The sequence below is a fragment of the Sceloporus occidentalis genome, unplaced genomic scaffold (genome assembly GCF_023333645.1).
Source record: "Sceloporus occidentalis isolate IW3139 unplaced genomic scaffold, rSceOcc1.0.p SCAF_15, whole genome shotgun sequence".
Taxonomy (NCBI): domain Eukaryota; kingdom Metazoa; phylum Chordata; class Lepidosauria; order Squamata; family Phrynosomatidae; genus Sceloporus; species Sceloporus occidentalis.
The window spans coordinates 4,288,259-4,314,246 of NW_028316995.1; the positions used below are offsets into that span (position 1 = coordinate 4,288,259).

The following is a 25,988-nucleotide window of genomic DNA, read 5'->3' on the forward strand; positions in this document are numbered from 1 at the left end:
TATATAATGGGCAATTCTTTTTGCACAATTTTGCACGTAGCTTATACGTTTCGTTTAACTGTGAATACACATTGCCCTTTTCTTACATGGCGCACCGAGCCGCTCTACGAGGTCGCGCGGCTATGGCGTCATTGCCCGCTCGACGCGGCTCCTCCCATTCTTACTGTCACCGTTCAGCCCCACTGTGTTGGCGGGAGATTCCAGCATGGCCGTGCAACCTAAGGAAAAGCTGTCTATGGACAGCGGGGCCGAGAGCGGCTTCATCCACTTCTACTACTCTATGCCCGAAAAGCCGGAGACGACAGTGCGAGTGTTTGACCGGAGCGATTACTACACAGTGCACGGCAGCGATGCGCTCTTTGCGGCCAAAGAGGTTTTCAAGACCAATGGGGTCATCAAGTACTTGGGATCAGGTGGGGGATACACCCGGCTCACAGACCGCTAGTAGCTTATTTATAATTAATCTGGGCCAAGAAAGTCTTAGTCTGGCTCTGTGTGATGTGGACTGCGACTCCCAACATACTCAGGCAGTCAGCAGCTTATCAGAGAATCACATGGGTTGTACTCTGCTGCATCTGGAGTACCAGAAGACACAAAAGCCCTAATGAAGCGCAGGCTATCAGACAGCATGTGGCCCCTCCATAATTTGAGTGACACAAATCTCACTGTCAATCAGGATGTTGCTATAGTGCCTAAGAGATTTATTAGGTAGCCCAAAGGCTGATGAAAAGGATGGGGGGCTGCTGCAGGGATGCTTGATATTATGTAGCTTAGTAAAATAATATCGTCTTTCGCTGCTAGGTCTCAGCGGTCCCCGGCTTACATATTCTAGCAGCGCCATAGCACTGAGATCTTGCCCAGATCCATCTAATAATCTTATACCAATCCTTCCAGGGCAGCTGCTCTACATTTTACATCCCATGTTGCCCCCTCCCCAAATCCTTTTCACGTTCAGATTTTTGAAAGTAGTTTGCACGCTAGATTATTTCTTTTCTTTGTCCGCAGACGGAAAATAGAGAATAAAATACACAATAAAATAAACACAATGCGTGTCGTGAACCCGAGACTAGTCAATATAGGATTGATATTCATAACCTTATACTGCTGTGTTGTTCTAATATTCAAATAACTTCGGTGGGGATTACCTACGATCGTAGCGGGATTTAGTTATTGGTGTCATCAAATAATAGATGGGCAGATTGCTCGGGCCCCTGTAAAATGCGTCGGACCCCCCCTCACAATGTGTTATTGGGTAATCTGTTGCACAGATGCATTGGAAACCGGTCACATGATCACAAACATCCTGCGTACTAATTACAGAACTCCTTGGCGCCACCATCAAAGGGCCACCAGGAGGGCCCAATGTTATGCTGTACAAGGGGCATTACTTACAAACTGATTTTCTTTTTCTGTTTTTAAGGAAACAAAAAACTGGAATCGGTCGTTCTCAGTAAAATGAACTTTGAATCTGTTGTGAAGGATCTGCTTCTTGTCCGTCAGTATCGAGTAGAAGTGTATAAAAATAAATCTGGAAGCAAATCATCTAATGAGTGGCACTTGGCTTTCAAGGTATAGTTATTATTTTTTTAATACGTCTGTTACATTTCCGAATTACTCGTAGAAAGATGTACATTGGAAGGTTGGTAATCTGTGGTCTTTATTACCTTTTCATTCTTTCTTTCATTCATTCACTCTTTCTCCTGAATAGGCATCGCCAGGAAACCTCACGCAGTTCGAAGAGATTCTATTTGGAAATAATAATATGTCTACAGCCGTCGGGGTTGTGGGCATCAAATTGGTCGTTGTTGATGGACAGAGATTGGTCGGCGTCGGTTATGTGGACTCGACTCTGAGAAAGCTCGGCGTGTGCGAATTCCCGGATAACGACCAGTTCTCCAACCTGGAAGCTTTGCTGGTTCAGATCGGGCCAAAGGAATGTGTGATGCCCGGAGGAGAGGTGGCTGGAGACATGGCCAAAGTGCGGCAGGTAAATCATATACATTGGGGTGTCCCTTTAAATCCGCGTGTGGCTGAGCCTGTCTGCTCACATGCTTATACATCATGTCAAGAGTCACTGGCACACGGTTCCATGATATGCAGTTGGAATCCTGTTGTGATGCGATGCAGTTGTCGAAACAGTTCGTAATTAAGAAATGAGTTAATTCTCTATTTTTTTTAATTCTAACTTTTGTTTATTACGTGCATCTTTTCTTGTGTCGCCACAGATTGTTCGGAGAGGAGGCGTTCTGATTACCGACAGAAAAAAAGCTGAATTTACCACGAAAGACAGTGTGCAGGATCTGAACCGCTTGCTGAAATCGAAAAAGGGAGAGCAGGTCACCAGCGCTGCGTTACCCGAGATGGAAAAACAGGTACAGACGTAACCGTCTCATCTGTACGAGACGTTTGCCGGCGCTCTTCGTCCGTTGCGTCGTTTAATGTGTTCTTCTCTAGATAAACAGTATCGTATCCACCGTCTTTTTCTACGCTTCCAGGTCGCCATGTCCTCGCTGTCTGCAGTCGTGAAGTATCTAGAGCTGTTGTCTGATGAGTCTAATTTTGGACAATTCCAGTTGGCCAGCTTTGACCTCAGTCAGTACATGAAGCTGGATAACGCCGCTGTTGGTGCATTAAACCTTTTCCAGGTGAGCACAGGAGACATTCTTTCGGTGTATAATAGTCTAATGTCCTAACCATTGTATTTAATGCGCCGATCGTGGGGCATAAGTGACGATGTAAAGGTGTATTGGGGCTAAGTGAGCTCTTTTACTGTCACTTGTATGCAGTCGTGGTGCCAGCTTTGTATGATAAGTGTTTGTAGTGCATGCAGACCCCAAAATGTCAGAAAATTACCAGCATCGTACCACCAGTTCTCCATTGTTTTGTATCTTTTTTTGCTGTTTGCTCTCATATACTGGTCTGAAATGATGTCCGCAGGTGTACCGGCTGAACGTTCACACCTAGTGTGTCTTTGTGTGTTTAGTGTTAGTATTTTATACTGTGTGATTTGTTTTTAGCATAAGCTCCAGGGAGCAGGGACCGCCACACCTTATGTCTTTGTTTATATGTTATTCTTATGAGTAAGTAGATTGTACAACCCTGTGGAATCTGTTGGCACTATGAACACAAAATATATTCTCGTATTGATTATATTATATATGTTTATATGTAAATGTGTCTGTTATCCATGCCCATAAGCCACAGCACCACATTCATATTTTAATTTTTTTTGCATAAAATCACAAAAATTTATACATAGGATGTGCTTCTCACGGCACGGACGCTGGTTCTACTTTTTGTGGCACATTGTATTAAGAAACGCAGTTGCGTTTGGTTTTACGTCTAAAGGTTATGTGCAGATTTTGGTTTTGGAGTATGTTAGCTGTTGAGCGGGATCCAATGCATTAGTAAATACTACAACTCGTGTGCTGGGCCAGCGGAACCGTTTGTGTTGCTGTATTAATAATTGATATTAGAAGCGATGGGAGCGGGAAGAGTCTGTCACCATCATTGTGCTTTGCAGGAGCAAAATATTGTTCTTTCAGCAGTTTCAGCGATCCGGTAAAACTACCCAGTGACCATAAACCCCCCCCCCCGAACTAAACCGTAACATCTATAATACGTGTGCCTGCCGAATATTGTCTCTCTTTCCATACATGTGAATACATGCGTATTGAAACCTGATAAGCCTGCCAGATAACGATTTGACTAAGGTGCTTCTCGCCTGTAAATGTGACGGGGCCGTTCTCCTGCAAACCTAAAGCTGATCCGTCACGTTTCCTAAATATCTCTTTATACAATAATTGTTTTAATAATAAAGTAAGCAATGTTTACTTATTATAAACATCACAAACGCACACACAAATATATATATATATATATATAATGTATAATCACACACATGTTTGGGAAAGGTATCATCATTTTCTTTCATCAGGATCTACATGATTATTCCTCCCCATTATGTTATCTCTCACCGTTTCGGGTAGCTTTATTCAGACTTGTGTGGGCACGGTGCTGTACCCAGCCATCGCAAGACATGTCTCAACGGCATTGCCTTCTGAGAAATGTAAAGAATTAGGGTGCTGGTGATATGTAGTCTGCCCCGACCCTGTTTGGGGGTGTTTAACCCCTTAATGACCATATGACTTATACATCCTGTGGTTTTGGCACCAGCAGATACATTTGCCTGGCAGTACATGAGATCTCCCCTGTTTAATGAGATTAGGTTTAATGAGGCTTTGCACGAGCGCCGGTTACTCTTAATTAACAGAATGCCTGAACAAAAATCTATCCAAACCCTGCTGTGACCTCTGATGACCCCACTGCAGGCTGATCACCAGTACTGCAGTCCGCTACGGAGCCATAGTTTGTGACTCAAAGTGAAAGGAGGGGAAAACGAAGTTTCATCTCCTTCAAAAAATGAATAAAAATATTTTTTTAAATAGTAAAAAAAAAAAATATGGACCTTTAAAGATGTCTCCATGACATCATAATTACCATCTAGTTACGAGAGAGATGCCTGGGGATGGAAAGCCTTATCTGCCATTGAAATATTTACATGTGCTCACACACACTTACCGTTCAAAAGTTTGGGGTCACAAACTTCCTAATTTCTGAAAGGGATTTGAGTATCTTCATAGGTGTGTAGAGGCCCATCATCACTCCCACCACTGTTTTCCAATGGCATGTTGTCTGCTGATCCAGGTTTAATTTTAAAAGGACAATTGATCATTACAAAACCCTTATGCAATTTTATTGCGTATGCGCGTATATAATAGTGTGTCTGCGCGTCTCTCTGTGTATGTCTGTCTGGCTAATCACTACACTAGGCTTACCGTGGTGGTGGGGGGGGTTTCCTGTCCCTGAGCAGCATTTGGCCACATGTAACTTGGTCTAGGAAATGTGTTCAAGTGGATCAGTCGCAATTAATTAACTCATTATTTACTTTTATAGGGGTCCGCAGAGGATACCAGTGGGACGCAGTCTTTAGCCGGACTGTTAAATAAGTGCAAAACCCCCCAAGGACAAAGGCTGGTAAATCAGTGGATCAAACAGCCTCTCATGGACAAGAACAAGATTGAGGAAAGGTACATATTTTCCTTGTTTTATATGAAATATAACAAGGCTGTTAAAGGTGCGGTTCCACTCTCTCTGCTGAATTTCACTTCTAATACAGGATTAGAAATAGTAGTGTTGTGAATGTCAGAACGATTCCCATATGTCGTATAGCTTTATCATGTCAAATTCTGCTTGTTTGACAGAATGTGTCTAGTTTTTAAAGCAGTATCCTTCTGTACATTCCATAGTCAGACAATTGGAAGCATATTAGTCTCTTTTTCAATTGTCTGTGAGCGGGGGGAGGGGTTTTTTTTATTCACTAGTTATTCTCACCCAGTTTTTCATACCATTTCCATGGGCTAGGTTCACTGTCAGGATGCAGAATTCAAGCCCACTTGTTATTTTGAGAACCATCCAGCGGTTCTGATGCTGTAGGTGCAGGGTCTGGTCTGCTAAATGGCCACAAAGCCTCTGGCAGCGTGACCTTTGTGGCAGGCGGTATAAGTTTATGGAGTACCTTAACTTTTATCTCATTCTTACCATAGTGACCGCAGTGCCCCAGAGAACTTGCAATTCTGGATTGGCTTCTGGAGACAGGTGTAACAATTTGTGCGCTTGCTTTGCTATTTGTTTTCTTAAGGGCTTGTTTACTAAAGCAGGCGTTTTACAGAAAGGTTGCCTTCTGAACTCCTGGATTTCTCTATACATTATGAAGGGCCGATCCCAGAGAGCTGCTTCTTCGAGAAGAGGTTAGCTGGTTCTGTATGATGCATACACGGACTTATTTCTTAAGGGCCAATTCAGTTTTAACTATAAATGATGCAGAACCAGCTCAGTCCTTAAAGGAGAGACCAGAATTGGTCCTTGAATGCAGCGTGAAGTCGGTGAGGTGAAACTGCAACTCCCCTGCAGACTTAATGTGGATCTGTCACTTTTCCCAAATCCTACATGTTCCGTGCAGTAAGTTCATGTTACACCGTGAGCATCGGACCGGTATTAAAAACCCCCCTAACGTGTGTATACTATGGGAAGGGCGGACAGAACCTGTAGAATCGTTCCCATTATTGTATCTGTACCTATTTGTTAAGTTGCTGCTTATTGATTGCTTGAGGCAGGCTTTGTAATGGTGAAGTACAGTCTGATTAGATAATGCTGGCCCTGCCATGGGCTGCTGCCGGCTCTTAATGTGTCTGAAACAATTTTTATGGTTTGCCAACAAAAACGAAAACACATACACGGAATCAGCCGTAACATTATGACCACTGATGATGAAGTGAATAACGCTGATAATCTTGGTATCATGGCACCTGTCAGTGGGTGGGATATATTAGGCAGCAAGTGAACCTTTGGTCCTCGAGGTAATGCGTTAGAAGCAACAAAAATGGGCAGCTTAAGGATCTGAGCGGCTTTGACAAGAGCTAAATTGTGATGGCGAGAAGACCGGGTCAGAGCATCTCCCAAACTGCAGCTCTTGTGGGCTGTCTGCCTACAATGGGCATGTGAGCATAAGAACTGGACCACGGAGCCATGGAAGCGGCTGGCCTGGTCTGATGAATCACAATTTCTTTTACATCACGTGGATGGCCGGGTGCGTGTGCCTTGCTTACCTGGAGAACACATGGCACCAGGATGCATACATGGAGGCCCCATCTCGCAGCTTACAGGACTTAAAGGATCTGCTGCTAACGTCTTGGTGCCGGATACCACAGCACACCTTCAGAGATCTAGTGGAGTCCATGCCTCGACGGGGCAGGGCTGTTTTGGCGGAAAAAGGGGACCTACACAATATTAGGCAGGTGGACATAATGTTACGGCTGATCGGTGTATGTCTCAGTATCATGATGTGTGGCTGGCTGTTTATCTTATATGGCAGGGGATCATTTGATGACCCAGGGCTGTGCGTTTACTCCTCTGGGTGTCTGAGGGAAACATTCGGCAGCAAATATTCTGTCAAACATATTTTTTCTATTTACTTTCCAGTTGTTTGCTTGTAACTTTATATCCAGAAATATCTAACTAAATAGTTATCAATGCCAACTCCCCCCCAGGCGCTGTGGAAGGTATCTGGTGGAGATGTGGGCGCCCCCTTGTGGACTTTGAATTTATTTGTCAAATCCTAAGATTGTCACGAGAAATGTAACAAAAAATACTATTTCAAATCACTGCTAAGCAGACATGTACCTGTACGAGTCTGATTATGAGGCTCTGTAAATACAAAGGGAGCCCAGCCAACAGGGAGTAACTTCTGCGGGACTAAACTCCCATCATCCCTTATGTCTTGTAGTGTTTTGTGTGCTTACATGCAAGATTGCAGCCATGTAATATGATCATGCTTGATTATAAAACCTCTTTAAATTACATTTGGATTGATATTATATTCTATGCATCTATAAAAAAAAAATCTGTTTTAATGAGGGTGGTACATAAATAGAACCGCCTCCCAGCAGAAGTGGTCCATCTAGTAAAGGAATTTAAGCGTGTATGGCAGGGGCGTCCAACATGCGGCCCGCGTGACCTCGAGGTGCGGCCCGCTTGAGATCGGCAGCCAGGATCACAAGCCCTTCTGCTTACTTGTGGGAGGGTCTATTCTCTGCTCCAGTCATGCCTCTGTGGGGAGAACGAGGGAGGCCGCGCCCCCTGCTGAAGTCTGTGAGCGGCATCGAGAGCTGTAGTAGGTAAGGGAGTGGGGGAGGTTGTTTGAATGAGTATGCCTGTGAATGAATTAATGTGTGAATGAATGAATGAGTGTGTGTGATATAGCATGGATGTGTAAGTGCTGGAACCTAGGCATGATGGGACTGTGATTGCTGTTGGCAATCACACTCCTATCATGCCAAGTCAGCCAGTACATGCTGAAACCTGGCTAGCTGCCCCCCTTGTGTATTGATGCTGCCAGCAGTATGGGGTCTGCACTTACAGCCACCCTGTACCAGCATGTACTGGCTGACTTGGCATGATAGGAGTGTGATTGCTAACGGCAATCTGCTAACAGCAATCACAGTCCCATTATGCCTCGGTTCCAGCATTTACTGGTTGCCTGGGTATGAAAAGAGTGTGTTTGCTGTTAGCAATCACACTCCTATCATGCCAAGTCATATTGTTGATTTTTTTTGTCCAGTTGTGGTGTGTTACTTTTAATAAAAGTGTGGTTACACACTAAAATTGGACAAAAATTACCGGTACAATGCCCAGCCAACCAGTACATGCTGGAATCTGGGTATGCCTGAGATTGCTGTTAACAATCATAATATATATTTTTTTTGTACAATTTTGGTGTGCAACTTACTTTTAATAAAAGTGTGTGGGGGGTCACTTTCAGTTTCGGCTAAGTGAACCCTGAATTTTCGGTTTTGGTCCAGAATTTTCATTTAGCTGCATCCCTAAAATAAATAGAACTATTTCATTTTTACTTATCCAGAATCCTGAATTTGTAGTCACAAAACTTTCTAGGCCCAGAAATCAGTGAGAGGAAGAGTAAAGGTTTTGTGTCATTTTACTTTTTTTTAATCTGCATATCTTATTAAAGGCCATATTTTTTCACAGTGAAAAATGAGTGCGGCCCTCGCACGGATACAATTCTGATGAAGTGGCCCACTGCAGAAAAAACTTGGACACCCCTGGCGTATGGGATAGGCATGTCTCTATCCTTAATCTAAGACAAGGCCAAGGACTGATTCAAGTTTGCGTCCTTATTAAATTAAATTCTATATTTTTATCGGTGTATGGAAATAGTAACTGAGGCTTTCACGGTTACTATGTAATGCATCGCAAAGCCAAGTATTCACCCGAACGCCACCCAGAGCACGGAAAATAGAATTACATCGTAAATAGCCTTTTCTAACGTGAGAATGCCGTAGATAATCCTGTGAGTGTTACTAGGACTGCAACAACTAATCGATAAAATCGATTGTGAAATTCTTTGGCAACGATTTTCGTTATCGATTAGATGAATCTATTTTATCAAATATAAGATGAGGGTTTTTTCAGAACAAATGCCCCTCGTTGTCTGCACACATTACGCAACGTTCGCCGGATGCCAGAAAGGAGGATCAGCCGCAGCCCTGCAGGGGGCCCGGATCGTTCTCTCTGGCGGCCGGTGGGCGTCTGTGCGATGCACGCGGACATCGGCCCTTCCACTGGGGCTTCTATGATGGAGCACTGGCATCACACGACCTTCCGGTGCTCAGTCATAGAAGCTCCAGTGAAGGTGCCGGCCAGAAGCAGAGGTTTGTCTATGTGCATCACACAGACGCTCACCAGCTGCCCCTACCAGCCACCAAGCTAAGTGGGGGGCAGAGTGGCATATCTGGGGGCATGTGGCAAGCCTGGGCTCAAATGCGCATAACTGGGGGCAGGTTGGGAAATAAAAACAAGAAATGCTTTTTTTCCTCAAGGATTTTTTATTATGCTGTTTTTAACACCCAGTTTATTAAATTATTTAAAATAAACAAAAAATTTACTGGAGCCCGTGTAACCCAGCGTGTTGGTGTTCTCTGAGCACGGCTGCCTTACTGCGCTATTGTGCACTTTGCGTGCCTCGTGTTCCGTGTTCTGCCTCGAGGGCATTTAAACCTATTAGCATGCAGCCGGTTCCAACAGGTTTCTGATTTCGCAATCCGTATGAAACGTGTGGGTGAGGCAGTTTCACTGCGTAGGCAGCAAAGAATATCCAACATCCATTATTCGAAAAGCAATAACACGTGGACTCGCTTTACCGCAGCGACTGCGCAACCGCGCGCCTCGAGGGCCGCAAACGGGCCGCCGATTTTGGATGCCCCAGTCGGGGCCTCTGTATCTCGTTTCAGAAATCATGCAGCTACTTCTTCAGGTATCCCTGGGTCATGTCACAGGTTTAAAAAATACACAAATTAAACCTACATGTGTCACTGCGGGAAGGTGGATCTCAGGAACATGTTTTATTTTAATATTTTACGTTATAGTAAGAAATCGGAATCGGATACTTTGTTTTGATCTGGCTCAATACAATCTGCGTTGGGTATAGCCTGGGAGTGCTAAAAAAAACCCCAAAAAACAAAAACTTAAAGGGACCGTATCGTATGCAGCGCTGGCTCATGCAGAAAGTGCTGTCATAGATTTCGATAGGAGCGCTTTCCTGCCTCTGGCTGCTTCGAGCAGCCGAAAGTGGGGTGAAACATGAACACGGAGGCTGGTGGTGTGCTGTTAAAGTTAAGGGATTGTTCCCCGCAGGGTTGTATGGTACAGTATATAAGGTAGTATACATACGCTACCGTTCAAAAGTTTGGAGTCACATGTTTTTAAAAGAAAAGCAAATTTCATACAGACGGCGTTAATGTTGTAAATGACTATTGTAGCTGAAAACGGCTGACTTTTAACCCCTTAACGTCTATTGACGGGTCTGGCACGTCACGCAAAAAAGGATCACTTAACGACCAATGGCGTGCCTGGCTCGTCATTTCATTAAACAAGCTTAGAAAGTGATCTACAATCACTTTCTTCGCTTAAACGGTGTTGCTGTAATGCGTGGATGTTGAGTAATTCAGCAACACCGAACACTCACCCCAGGACGCGCTGTGACTACTCCGGAGAGCAGTCACAACTGCCACTGTGAATGATTTTGCCAATCGCAAGATGGCAGCACGTCCAAAAAAAATAAAAAAAAGTTCCTCTAGAGAACTCTGTAACAGTTGCAGGTTGAATACAGGTACTGCATTCATCCATGCAAGTCAATGGAGCCCAGTAAAATATTAAAAAAACAAAATAGGAAGTGGTAACATTTAAAATTAATTATGCATCAGAGGAACCATCCAGTTCCAGTAAAATGTAAAAAAAAAAAAAAAAAAAGTCCAAAAAGAATAAAATAAGTTTATTATGAGCAAGTGCTACAATTAGCGCTGAATCTTCCCAAAAATCTTAACATGGAAAGAGTTAAAGTAAAAGCATTTCGATTACCCAAGGGGTGTCCATTTAAAAAAAAAAAAAAAAGAGCGTTTGATGGGGGTGTAAATTGGAGTGGCCGGGCTCAAAGGCCCAAATGTGGCCTTTTAACCATAAACACTAGACAGACCCATACATGGGGGGTATCACTGTACTCGGAGGATGTCGCTGAACGCATATTGGGGTCTTGTTTTAAAGGGACGTATACCAGGAGCTGTAAATCCATACATGAAGCACAATTTTAGAATTAGTGCATGTAAAAGGTAAAAATACCAGCATTTGAAATACCTTGAGGTGTCTAGTTTTTAAAAACATATGGTTTGATGGGGTAAATTGCATTGTCCAACTTCAAAGATACCCGAAATAGAACATGGGGCAGAAAGATCAGCTTTGGGGGGAAAAAAATGGTTTTAAAATAGCGAAACGCTACTTGTACTTATTGCCCAATAACTTGCAGAAAAAAGCAAAAAAAAAACCATAAAATCTCAGGACAAATAGTAGAATCTATTTAGCAGTTTTTTTCATTAGCTTTTTTGGATGAGTAAAAGATTTTTCAGGTAAAAGTCCGAAAATGTTTTTTTTTTTCTTTTTTTCTTTTTTCATCATATTTTATTTTTATTTTTTTATAGGAAATTAGATAATATGATCAAAAAATGGTATCTGAAGAAAGCCCTTCTTGCCATGAAAAAACAATATATAACTTGTGTGAGTTCGCTAAATGGGAGAGGAGAAAATTACATCTAAACACGAGCGCCGCAAAAGTGTTAAAACAGCCTTGGTCCCAAAGGGTACAGAAGGTAAAAACAACATTCTGGTCCTTAAGGGGTTAATAGAATCTCTTCATAGGCGCACAGAGGCCCTTTATCACTCCCATCACTCCTGTGTTCCAACGGCACGTTGTGTTTGCGGATCCAAGTTTAACTTTAAAAGGCTAGTTAATGAAGTTGGCCCTGTATCATGCATAATTTAACAAGTAAGGTCATGAAAATGTACTGCGTGTTCTTAGTGTGTTTCCCAGGACCGACATAGCGGCTTCCATTCACGTGCCGGTAATATTCTGATGGAGCGAGACTTCCCTCCAGTGTACAGGAGAGAGAGTAACACGCGTGTCACCACGGATAACACGCGGAATCAGCTTCTCTTGGTAGGTTTAGTTGATGTATAAGACTGTAAATGTTACGATTTAGGTGGAGGCAGGAGAGGATTTCAGGACAGGAACCCTGCGTGTAACTTTTTACCGGAGATCTGATTCCCTTTCTACCTAAAACTAAATCAGTTACATGGATTGCAGCAAATTTTTTATTTTTTTTGTAACCTAGATTTTGTTCTTTCGTTATATTTATGAAAATGCATCGCTTCTGATGTGTTCTTCCCAGGGCCGGACTGGGACTGAAAAGCAGCCCTGGAAACATTTGGAGAGCAGCCCCATATATTGTATCTCGCGGTCGAGCTCTTATACCCACACGCACCCCTTATACATACCCGAGTCACACCATTTGCCATACAAATAACTATAAAACATTCTTTTTATCACATTATTTGTATTAAAATGCCAGAAAGCAAAAGTGTTAAAAAGCCCTAATAAATTAAATATATTACACATAATGGAATCAAAACATTTACTACTGCAAACATTTTTTAGATTAAAAAGTTCCATTTTATTCAGTGGAACAAAACAGTGATCACATTATTCTTCACGATATTCTTGTAAGAAACTTTTATTTCTTTATTAATTCATGTCAACTGTTTTCATATTTAATAAAAGCTATGATTAAGAAAAATATTTATTTTTGTTTTTATTTCCTTTTATTTGCCAACCTGCTTGCCACTCTGGTGTCATATAGGGGGTTAAAAGGCATTTCTGGAGGCAGAGTGGCATATAGCGGGTTAAAAGGCATATCAAAGGGCACTCTGCCTCCATATAACCTCCCCCCCCCCGACTTACCACTGCTTCTGACTCCCTGGTGTCTGGTGGGGGCAGCGGGTGGAGGCTGGCGTTCATGAAATTAAAGCTGGCTCCCAATATTATCACATGTTGCCATCAGACGCAAGGATCCTGGGATGAGCTCCGGCTAGCTTTGTGAATTGAGGCGCAATTCCATCTACATCCACAAGAGGACAGGAGAGGGCTACTAATCTGAGAACGAAATGCAGGCTAGAAAGTATCGGGAAAGATTAAGGGATCTCGTTATGTTTGGAGGAGAGAAGGGAGGTGATAAAATACTTATATTTTAAATATTTCTACTTAGTGTAACTTCATTCCTAATATAATCATATGACATATGTGATATGTGAGATACTAAAGAACATGTGTTCTAGTGATATGGGCCTGGGGTTCAGGCCTGTGGCGTAGGACGGATTTATATTCCGTAATTTATTCTGTTTTTGTATGAAAGTTATATATGTAAAAATGCTTCCAAATGCGCGTATGTGAGATGGGTAGGATTATGAAAGTATTGTAGATGGCGGCTGTGCTGATCTACATTTTGCTCTATGAATCACGTCTAAAATGAAATGCTTTGCTGAAGTAATGTGTTAAGAACGCATACAGGTAATGGGGGTATTTATATCCTTGCCCCAAGACATTTTAAGTTGGGGTCAACGAGCCAATAGCATATTGTCCGTGCCATGGCAAGAAGGGGAATGCAGGTAGCTTTCAGTCCATGGCTCAGTATCATACCTGTCCAAACAAACGTCGTAACAGTCCCGTCAAACACACCTTCCGTCAAAAGAACGGTGTAGGAAGCCCATTAAGAGCACAGAAAGGATCCCATCATGGTTTACATGCTGTTCAAAGTTTGTTACTGGTGATTACATCAAGGGGTTGATCTTATCACCCAACGAAGTGCTAGCAGAGTAGTGAAACAGACTTTTCTTCTGGAAAATGCCCATTATTGCTTCTAAATGCTGTTTAGAGCAGGCCAAAGGATTTGACAGCGTTTTAGAGGATACGGGGCATTAACCGAGAGTCTCCGCGGACGGGGGGCTGTTTGCTATCCAGATGTTTGCCGCTCGACTCGTAAGAACTGAAAGCCTTGGTAATTATGGTTGGTCGTAGTGTTTTAGGTGTCTGTGCGACACTGAAATTGCTAGGTTTTTGGTTTTTCCGAAGGAAGCGTTTGTGTGTTGCAGCCGTATCACCAAGCAAAGCAATGTCTGAATAATTGAAGCCAGCGACTCTTCGATGCCGTTTGCAGTAATGTCTCCTTATGTTCGTCGTAATAAGTGATCCCAGCAAACACCTTGGTAATTATGAGCTTGGAATTTTGCTTTTCCCAAAGAGGCGCTGCACTGAAATACAAACAGAAATCATATCCGTGTGACGTGCAGATGTGTATTTGTACGGCGCCAGCAGATATGATGGTGCTTTATAAACCAATTATTAATTATATTAATTTCGCATGCCTGCTTTGCTCATATTGCCTATTGGAGAGCATGTAATCGTAGCCTCAGAGTCAGAGGAGATGCCTGAAGCTTTTGAAATCTAAGATGTGGTGGTCTCGTCTGTTTCGTACAACCAAAAGATAGCCTTAAATTCATGATGTCACTGACGACCATATGATCCAACCGCGGACCCCGTAATTCTGAACAGCAGATGTACCCGACATATGCAGCCTCCAGCCACCAGATGGCGACAGATGGTTAAGTGAAAAAATTACTATTTTATATAGCGCCATCATATTCCGTAGTGCTGTGCAATGGGTAGACAGGACATAACGAGTAGTATATAACATAAAGGTTTGACTTACAGAAGGGTCCTGATCAAATGAGCTAACAATCTAAAGGGAGTTAGGGTGAGAGGTAAAAGTGCCGTTAGGGATGGACCCGCCACACTAGTATAAATATTGCAGGGAGGGACTAGGAAACGTGAGCTAAAGGAATATGGGATGTAGGGGGTTAACATGTAAGTTCCTAGGTGTTTAACCCCTTAACGACAATTGCCGGTCCTGGCACGACACGGAAAAGCATGTGCTTTACGACAATTGACGTGCCAGGACCGGCACGTCTTTAAACGGGTGCAGAAAGCGATCTGTTTTCGCTTTCTGCACCCAAAAAACGTTGCTGAATGCCTCGACCTCGAGGCATTCAGCAACGCCGCTATCGGAACGAAGGGGCCATCTCTGGCCCCTCCACGGGGCGTCAACATCCGCCATACTTTGTATGGCGGCGGACGCCCGTATTAAAAGCGTTTAGGAGGCGATCGACGATCGCCTCCTAAACTTAAATGGTGTCGCTGGAATGCCTCGATCAGGAGGCATCCAGCGACACCAAACACTTACCTTTCGATGGGCTGTGACCGCTCCGGAGAGCGGTCACAGCCGCAGCTGCCGATGATCTTCGCCATCAAGCAAGATGGCCGCTGCCCTGTAACAGGAACAAACAAATTTTAAAAGTTCGCTAGACGGTCCAGACCATCTAGAGAACTTTGGCTCCACTTGCAGGTTGAATACAGGTACTGCATTCACCATGCAAGTCAATGGAAGCCAGCTTTCTAATCAGTGTGATTAGTAAAAATAAATTAAAAAATAAAATAAAATTTATAATAATTAGAAAAAAAATAGTAAAAAAACTAGTAAAATGTAAAGATCATTTCCCACTGATGTCACTATCAGGGGAACCTCCAAGTTGAAAAAAAATGTTAAAATTTTTTTTTTAAAAAGACAAAAAAATATATATATATAAAAAATATATTTTTGTGAGCAAGTCCTAAAATTAGCATATTAGCTTAAAACAATTCTCGCATGGAAAGAGTTAAAATACTGGCATATTAAATGCCCGTGGGGTGTCTACTTTTAAAAAAGGTATGATTTGATGGGGTAAATTGAATTGGCCAGGTTCAACAACGTCCCAATTAACACCGGGGGAAGGATGGCCACACACCTAATTTCCAATTAGAAAAATGCACACGTACCAAATGTGGCCTTTTAGTTCCCACAAAAATGACACACCCATGCATGTGGGATATCACTGCACTCAGGAGATGTTGCTGAACACATTATGGGGTGTCGTGTGACAGCGGCATATACCAGGAGCTGTAAATTCATACATAAAGTAGGTGTGTGTGGGAAAAATACACACACAAAAATACTACTGCAAACTTTGAAAACATGCTGGTGGTAAAATGTGTGCATGCAAAGAGTTAAAATACCAGCATTTAAAATACCCTGTGGTGTCTAGTTTTGAAAAATATATGGTTTTGTTGGGCACACTGAAATGGCCCGGCTCAAAGATGTACCAAATAGGGCATGGGCAGTGGATCCCCAAATGCCAAAGTTCAACATTGAAAAATGCGCATGCCCCAAATGTGGCCCTTTTGCCCCCAAACGGCCAGGCAAAATCCTTCATGTGAGGTATCGCTGTACTCAGGAGATGTTGCTGAACACATATTGGGGTGTTTTGTGATAGTGACATATACGAGAACTTTTTAATTCATACCTGAAGTAAAATGTGTGTGGAAAACCAAATGCAAAAAAATGACTACCACAAAGTTTGACAAAGACTGGTGGTAGATATGGTGCATGGAAAGAGTTAAAATACTAGCATTTGAAATACCCTGGGGTGTCTAGTTTTCAAAAATATATGGGTTTATTGGGCACACTGAAATGGCCCGGCTCAAAGATGTACCAAATGGGGCATGGGCAGTGGATCCCCAAATGCCAAAGTTCAACATTGAAAAATGCGCATGCCCCAAATGTGGCCCTTTTGCCCCCAAACAGCCAGGCAAAATCATTCATGTGAGGTGTCACTGTACTCAGGAGATATTGCTGAACACATATTGGGGTGTTTTGTGATAGTGACATAAACGAGAACCTTTTAATTCATACCTGAAGTAAAATGTGTGTGACAAAACAAATGCAAAAAAATGACTACCACAAAGTTTGACAAAGACTGGTGGTAGATATGGTGCATGGAAAGAGTTAAAATACTAGCATTTGGAATACCCTGGGCTGTCTAGTTTTCAAAAATATATGATTTGATGGGGTAAATTGCATTGGCCGGGTTCAAAGATACCCGAAATGGCACATGAGGGGAAGAATTACCAGATTTGGAAAAAATGGCTTTGAAATAGCAAAACGCTACCTGTACTTATTGCCCCATAATGGGTAGAAAAAAGCAAAAAAACATAAAAACATTGGGTATTTCTAAACTCAGGACAAATAGTAGAATCCATTTAGCAGGTTTTTTCATTACCTTTTATAGATGAGTAAAAGATTTTTCAACTAAAATTTAGAAACAGTCATTTTTTTCTAAATTTTTCACCATATTTTATACTTTTTTTAGTAGTAAATAATATGATACAATCAAAACAATGTCATCTAAAGAAAGCCCTTCTTGTCCTGAAAAAAACTATCTAATGTGTGTGGGTTCAGTAAACGGGAAAGAAGAAAATTACAGCTAAACACGAGCAGCGCAGAAATGTTAAAACGGCCACTGTCACGAAGGGTACAAAAAGTAAAATCAGCCTTTGTCACGAAGGGGTTAAAGAAAAATAAATGATTAGGATATGGTGGCTCTAGCCTTTCCGTGGGTGTTTTGATCTTAGTATAAAGTCCTACAGGGATTCCTGTGACTGGCGATTGATCCGTATTGACTTCTGAAATCAAAACCAGGAGCTACAGTTGGCTATACAGTAAATGTTACTGAAATCAGATTCCCCAAACCTTTTTTGTGCCATATAGTAAAATAACGGCACTGCAATTAATGAAACGCTCATAGAATTACGCTGCATGGTGGGGAACGGTCCTTGAGAGAGAGTCCAGTTTTGGCAATACCTTGATGCTACCCCCCAGCGTAGACATGGTTAACAATATGAATGTTCCTCAAGTCAAATCGTTTTTTCTCTGATATTGGGAGAAAAATGGAATACCAGCCCTTTAAAACGTCACATATACTTTTGGAATTTGGTATTTACATTAACCCCTTGGTGTGTTTAAAGCGCTGGAGCTTACTGCAGAAGAGTAAATCAAGCAAGTAGCTGGCGGCAGGGGGAAGGGGCGTCTGCAGAACCCCCCATGCATTTGCAAAAGGGATACAACTTTAATTCAAAGGGACTTTTCAGTTATTGTATCCCATAAAGTGCATACAATGGCTTGACTATCTCTTTAAGTGTTAAAAACCCTGCTCTGTGTTTGTGGAGTTAGAATGGAAATATTACCTATCAGCACGGTTTCCCATGAAGATGCGGACACGATAATATGCTTAGCACAAAAAAATATACAAAAAAATATACCAAAATAGAGCAGCACACAGCCGAAAAAGCTCAAGTCTCCTTTGGGTTAAAATGCGGTGCGGTCCCACTGATCCTGTAAACGGTATAGTTGTGTAACGTTAGATATGGCCATGTAACGTGACGGAATCCCCAATATTTATGGGTGTTTTATGTTGTTTTTTTTAAAGCTTTTCGCTGGGTATGCGCTGAATTCTTGCTTTCCTCTGTTAAAACGCTGTAAGGATGATGGATTCCTGGCGACACATTTATTTTAATGTATAAACAGCATCTCTTATGCAACGTGGTGCAGTTGCCATAGTAGCTCGTGGAATATTCCTTGTCTACGCTATCGCTGTGATTCGGAATGACACTTAACATTTTTTTTACATTTATTATAATTGTCGTTCCCTTATAATAATAATTATCGGTAACAAGTGCAAAATAGCTTATTTTTCCTCTCCATAAGCCTTAGATCCTAACCTCACTGTACCCTATTTAAAACCAATTTAAACAATGGTCATTATAGGGAGTGAATCCGGTTTATTAGTAACCCCTCGAGTGCCGTCTTGCTGGTTTATTCACAGGGATAAGTGTTTTTCCGATCCCTGGAATCCGTCCTGGCTCTTGGCTGCGGTGTTCTGCATCCGGCGTCTCTGCAATGCAGCCTTCTCCGGAGCCTCAACATGAAAATAAATGGCACGGGCTCGTTGTTTGCAGTTAGTAATTTTTTACTGCCGTCGTGGCCTTTTTCGTAGAAATAAACACTTTACATCTTCGTTTCGGTATTGAGTCGAGCGTCTTTAGTCCTTGAGTCAAATCCCCGGCTTTTGGTTTGTGATAACGTGTAAGTTGTCGTCGTGCGCGGTGTGTTACGCTTGTCATCTTATAGTTTATTGCTTTGAGTTTAATCATTTTTACAGGCGATTCTCGCACTTAAATCGGGTCAGGTTCCAGGAAAAAAGCAACAGAAGCGTAAAAGATTCATGTTGAGTGTGTGATGTACATAGAAATACGTGTTATATCTGGGGTTATATTCCCAGCGTCTCATGCCAGTTTTCTTATACGTGTTTAATTAAATATATTAACAGTATAAAGAATACGTTGTATGTCTAAAGTAATACTACACTTTTACACATTTGTATGTTTTATGTGCGCCCCTAACTGGTTAGTTAATGGGCACACGTCTAGTCGAATGCAGAAGACGTCTTTTAAGATACTTACGAGATGGTACAGGGTTCCCCTAGACATTCACAGATTCGCCCCTCAGGTTCCCCCAACCTGCTGGAGGTGCGGTGCTCATCCCGGCTCCCTGTTGCATATTTGGTGGTCCTGCCCAGATATCAGATCCTTTTGGGATTCCGTCACGACGGTGATCCGTGATGTCGCCAATCCCGATTTCCAGGCTTCTCCTGAGGCCATTCTGCTCCATCACACGCAGACTTCTTTTTCTAGCTACAAGCGATCCTTGACGTTTCATCTGATTAACGCGGCCAACGCGGTCCTCCCCCGCCACTGGAAATCAGCCTCCCCTCCCTCTTTTATGGCCTGGGTTAACCAGGTCGAATTCACATACCAGATGGAAGTTCTCATATGGTCAGCTAGGGGGGCGGGTCATAAAGTTGAACTTAAGTGGTTTCACTGGAGGTCGTTCATCGCGTCCCTGGAACATCGTCCTTTCCCTGTGTCCCTCTAGGGGTTCGCTACTACTCTCCTTCTGGGTGTTAGTCCTAGAGACGGTTCCTTCCCGCGTCTCTTTATGTCCGTTTTTGTATGTTCGTGCCTTTGGTTAACGTGATTTAGTAGTGGAGCTACCTGCTGGACCCTGGGACAGACTTGTTTTATTCTGTTTTGGTTTCCTTTTGTCTTACACATTTTATGGTACTGTATTATTGGGTTCCGAATGGCTTATCGGTCTCATTCTGTCCTCCCCCTTTGGGGGTGGCTTTACTCTTTTACGTACCTGATTTGTTCCACTAGTGTTCTCAATGTCTCATGTTTTCCTGGCCATTTCTATCCGTGTGCAGTATCCGCCTATGCTGTATTTGTAAACTGCTCCGCTGTTTTACCTCTGTACTCGGTACTTTATACCATGTCTATGTTACCATACGTGCAATAAACGGAGAATTGAGAAAAAAAAAAAAAAAGACGAATTGATCGTTAGAAACCCCTTTTGTAGTGATGTAACAGCTAGCTGTTTTCATGGAAAACAAGGAAATATCTAAGTGATTTCTGACTTTTTTTTGAATATCTTCAGCAAGATCACAAATCTAAAATCCGCACGCTGCGTTAGGATATATTATAGGCAGGTTCACATTACTTTGTAACCGGTTTTTGCAGGCACATAAAGCGCTATTCTTCATAAACTTAAGCTGTGGTTGGACTGAAACCCTTGTCAACTTTTATGACAAATCTTAAGTCCGTTCTTCATCCAAAACTGTTTTCTTTTCTTTGGTTCGGCTTCATGCGAGTTGTTAGTATATGAAAGAAGTTGGTATAACTACCTCCGAGTTCCGTTTTTTTGGAACATGCTGACATTTGTACGTTTGTTGCAGGTTAGACTTGGTGGAAGCGTTTGTGACGGATGCAGAACTCAGGCAGTGTCTTCAGGAAGATCTGCTTCGACGTTTCCCGGATCTCAGTCGCTTGGCAAAGAAGTTCCAGAGACAGACTGCGAACCTCCAGGATTGCTACAGACTTTATCAGGCGGTTAACCACCTGCCCGGTGTTACCGAAGCTCTAGAGAAATACGACGGTAGGTACTTAAATCCGAGCTCAGTCCTGATTTCAGAGCTTTCAGTATAATGGATATTATAATTGTAAGTTACGATCAGCTTGTTTAGTGGGGGGTTACAGGGATCTTTTGATTGACCTTGAGTAATTCTCCTAAAAACAGTGATTGTAATACAAATTCTGCTCAAAGAACAGGTCCTGCTCCTAAAAGGCAATGAACGAAGAGTTCACCTTTTATAGGAGTCTGGATCAAAAGATGGATTGTCTGGAACCCTGTTGTATTCATGATAAACAGTTGATCTTTGGAAAGCTCGTGGAAGCTGTGAGTTACCCTGTAACGGTAATATAAATCATAAGACCTTCCTCAGTCATTTTTGTCATAGATTAAAAAGTCCAGCAACATGGATGAAACGCGTCGGTGACCTCTGCTCTATTGAGGTTTTTTGATTTCTTTTATTTTTTGTCTTATGGAAGAATTAACTATTTTTACTTTTGTAATTGACTATAAAGGGTTAAACAGTTTTTCATTTGTCTCTCACTGTTCTTAAAAGTAATATTTCTTAAGCCCTTTTTGGGGGGATATTTTTTGTTTGTTTGATCTAGTTGATGACCTGAGGCACGGTACCCAGAAGGCAGCAACTACTATTGTAGCGGGGTTTGCTACACTCCATTACTTCCTCTTTAATCTGTTGGGGTTTTAACTAAAAGAAGCAGATTCTCACTTTTTTTTTTTCCTAATGAAAAAAAAATAGAATTCCGGAGCTGGTATTCCACCGATTTTTATAGAAAGTACCATGAAATAAACATGGCCTGGGCTCTAGGAAACTACGCACACTGGGATGAATTTAATTCATGCTATTTCCACTGCAAGCTGGGCGTTATAGTTAAAACATCTCAGCGGGGATACATTGATGTATCTGGACACGCCATCTCTTTCCTTGTCGATCAGCCTGTTTACGTCCGTCACTTTTCCCGTGATTGTCTCCTAGTTGTGTAGCGGTTCAGAATCCTTGGGCAAAAAAACGAAAGAACGCGGCTCAGCCAGCAGGGGCACCTACTTGGTAAAAACCTATCATAAATATAATTTCATTATTTCCAGTCTTTGCATAATCTATTAAACTGAACTCCCGTTAAAAACTGACAATTTCTAGGTCATCCCTTGTCCTAGCGGTGGGATTCAGATGCAGTCTTCACCGGGGATCCTGAGAACTGGGGGAGGGAAATGTGAATAAGATCGGAGTCCATATTTAGTTATAGCGGTTTGTTCCTCTGATGATGATGGGTTTTATCCATGCACTGCTTTAAAAGCACTGTCACACTAGGACAAAACCTTAGAGAAATATAGTCTAGACGCCCATGCGTTGCATTCAGGTTTGTCCTGCCATTCTTTGGTTATTGGATTTAGAAAACGAGGCTTCTCTCATTTAGGTCCTCGTCTGGCTACCTCTGCTTTAACCAGGAATCGTAAAACAGAAGAAATACATCTGGCACATTCTCGGCAGCTCTCCCATTCTAGTAAAAGAACATGAACTCCTGTTGTAATCGGTGGGGTAGCAGCCAATTGCATGTACGCTAGAAAAATGGTATTAATCTGACACATACGTGAGATTGGCTGCTACTCATGGATTTCCATGGAAGCGTGACTGAGCCTTCATCTTTATGTAGCGGCATTTAGGGCACTTAAATCACAGAGAAGGCTCATTTTCTAACTCCAGCAATTAGAGTGCATACAGTAACGTGCTGGATGCCAAGCTAAATTGTCTCCAATATGCCGTAAACTTTGAAATCCCGCTGAAGTTCTCTGTTGAGATCTTTAGAATGTTAAGCAAATAAACCCGGCGGATCTGTCTGTCTTCCCTTTGAACAGTCCGATCAAATAAAAACAACACGGGAACCCATGAGATACGTTTCTCTGCCAACATCCTATCAGCGCCTGCTTTGGTGGGATTGGAAAATCAAGCATTCCATGAAAAATGATGAACCAGGAAAAGAATGTAATTGACACACTTAAAGGATTCATTCTGGGAAGAACCTTTGGCAGTGTCCTCATGGGTTTACACACAGGCCCCCTAAGGTTTAGATCTCTGTCTCATGTCACTCTCTCTCAGCCTTGCGGGATTACCGGGACCCGCAGGTACAGTGTCTGACCGCCCGTTACCACTAGCAAATCTAAAATTTTAGACATCTTAATTTTCTTTTTTACAGATACGAAAACCCTACACAAAGAGAATACTCAATTTTATAAAGTTCGGCTACATCCAAACACTCATAAGTTTTAACATAAAGTTTTATGTCGGCATAGTTCTTCTCTAGACAAGCCGTAACATTCTGTTGATATTTTTGCTTTCTCCTGTGACTATTTGAAAATGTTCTCCTTAACTTTATTACACAATTTCAGACATAATGTGTTCCATTAAGGAGAGTTTCATCTGTTGAAAGCTGCGGAACAGGTCGTCCATCGTCTGTTCAAATGACATAAGTGGCATGTGCTCGGTCCTTCGTGCCATTACCAATAAACTGAGTTGTTAGAAGCGGCATGAATCCAAGCCTAATGCGGCGTTTCTCTTCTCTCATTGACCTATCCGAGTCCTCCAATGCTCCGATTTTATTTCATCAAAATAATTTTCCACTTGCAGTGCGTTGTCCGACCTTGACATTAATATTGGAACTTTTCAGTTTCACGATTATACATATTGAAGTTTTTAATCCACTGGTCAGATTTGCCTTCTCAATCCCTTACATTATCCATTTCAGTTATGAATTTTCTCCATAAATACCAACTTGAATAGTTTACTATAGAATTATATAGCACTGCTTGACTGTTTGTATGTTGGCGTCTGTTAGATGGGTGGTCTATGTCTAAAACTCAAATCAAAATTGCTAAAAAAAATAACTAATGCTCTTTAAGAGATGCTGAAGGAAGGAGAAGAGACTGACCACAGCTCTGAAGTCTCTCCTGGCTTAGTTATTCATCAGCTGTTGGCCGGGCCGGGCTTCTTATATCGGCTTCCAAATTAGAGTAGTGTAATACTTGCCCTTTTCCATATCCACTGTTGCCAAAGCCATTGTCTCAGAAATAAAGAATGAGGGGAAGAAAGGATTGGGACAATCAAAAATAAAATTAAAATCTTATAAATACCAACAAACCACATTTTTTTTGTTATTTTATAGAAATTTCCATTGCTCTACTTCAATAGCACAATCCAGTCTCTACAAATGATTTTTATAATTTTTTTTCTTATATAGCACCAACAATGTGCTATACATACATACATACATACATACATACATACATACATGCAGAACATATATTGAAAGGGTATAACCAAAACAAGAATTAACAGAATAAGACAAGCCGATATATTAGGTAGAGAGGTCCCTGCTTGCAAGCTAGAGAGAGATTTATTGGTCTGTAGCTTATAGCTTGGTGCAAAGCTGCAGATATTTTTTATGTACCACTTTTGGTTTTAATCAATAAATGCCGAGTCGGCAGGAATTACGTTTGAACTCCTTGGCATAATTTGAATTTAAGACCGTCCAACCCCAGCGAGCTTCAGTTGCATGAAGATCTTGGCAAACGCTGTATAATGTATAGTTAAATCGGGGAGTGCGTGCTTACACACACTGTATTATGCATCATACAGGGTGTAGTTATGGGCTATGTTGGGGATATGTTTTCCCAGCTACAGAACGCTTTGAACAGTCTAATACCAGGCCCGATGTGGCTAGAGAGAGAGGCACAATATAATGATAGATAATCTGATTATTTAAACCTAAATCACACCCTGATTAAATCTAATGGTTTTGCTTATGCTATGATACCGTTTTTTTTTTTGTTTTTTTCTTTTTTAGGCTCCCATCAGATGCTGCTGCTGGCGGTGTTCGTGACTCCCCTCTCTGATCTGGTGACCGATTTTTCCAAATTTCAAGAAATGATTGAAACAACCTTGGACATGGATCAGGTGTGTGAAATTACTAAGGAACTGTAGGCATCAATGTGTCTTATGTTCATTATACCCCCCCCAAAAAAATGGTTTAAATGTAATATCTAGAAATTGTTTCCCCATATAAGGGTTTGAAGAGTCCCTATGCTTCTCTTTAACTGCAGTTATTAATTGAAGCGTTTCTATACGGAACTTTAAAAGTTCCTCTGTAAATGTAATCACAAGAATATGGTGTCGGTATTATACATCAGTTTGTATCTCTGTTTTCTGGAAAGTCGCTTGCATCATAGATTTTGTCTCAATTAAAGTTACCGCGCTCCCGGGTATCAGGGCATCATTTGAATTCTTTGAATGTTAACCTCGTGAACCTGTCCATCAGCTGTAGATGTTGCCACAATTTAGCCCCAAGAAAGTGTAGGTTACCCTTTTCCACATATAGAGGGACTGCTGAGCCGATTAGCGGTCTTTCCCGCTTACTCCGGAGGAGGCTGTGTTGACCCAATAAAAGTTATCAACTTTTCATAAAGGCTCTGATTCTTATGGGCTAGCATTGCACTATTTTATTGCCTTATTAACCCTATTATCTTACTATAAGCCCTATTAGGATGTTCCTATACGTACTTACAACTTGTGTCAAGAAGCCCATTAGGACTTGCATATACGTACTGACTTTGTTGCAGGGGCCTAGACCCTTCTTTTTTGGCAGAAGCCAGGATCGTTAGGTTAGGAGACGTTACTAAAAATACATACACCTGTTTGCATGTAGAAATACATATTGTGTTCCGTGCGTGGACGTGATCTCTTAAAGTGTTCTGCAAATGCACTCCTAAGATATACATATTATGGAGATAAAGAGATACATGTGTGAAAGTACTTAATCAGTTCTGTGGAAAGGCTATCGATTATGGTTAGACCTTTAATCAGACACCTATTCTAGAAAAAAAATATATTATATATACATATATAAAGCTCTGGTGATCTACATGCCCAAGAGGGTTAAGGCAGTACTGGAAAATAATGGTGGCCACACAAAATATTGACACTTTTTTCCACTTTTGTTGCCAAGGTATTAGACGTTAATGGCTGTGTGTTGAGTTATTTTGAGGGGACAGCAAATTTCCACTGTT

At 41.8% G+C, this 25,988-nt stretch overlaps 1 protein-coding gene across 1 annotated transcript in view; it reads left to right on the forward strand.

The window, feature by feature from the left end:
• Positions 1–205: 205 nt before the first annotated feature.
• The window catches only part of LOC149303165 (DNA mismatch repair protein Msh2-like), a 48,351-nt gene continuing 22,568 nt past the window's right edge, over positions 206–25,988 (forward strand). Inside the window, exons 1-9 of the mRNA XM_089481472.1 lie at positions 206–413; positions 809–810; positions 1,480–1,569; positions 1,709–1,987; positions 2,226–2,372; positions 2,496–2,645; positions 4,957–5,090; positions 20,740–20,939; positions 24,770–24,879. Coding sequence (XP_089337598.1) covers positions 206–413; positions 809–810; positions 1,480–1,569; positions 1,709–1,987; positions 2,226–2,372; positions 2,496–2,645; positions 4,957–5,090; positions 20,740–20,939; positions 24,770–24,879 — 1,320 coding nt within the window. The remainder of the gene's footprint in view (positions 414–808; positions 811–1,479; positions 1,570–1,708; positions 1,988–2,225; positions 2,373–2,495; positions 2,646–4,956; positions 5,091–20,739; positions 20,940–24,769; positions 24,880–25,988) is intronic.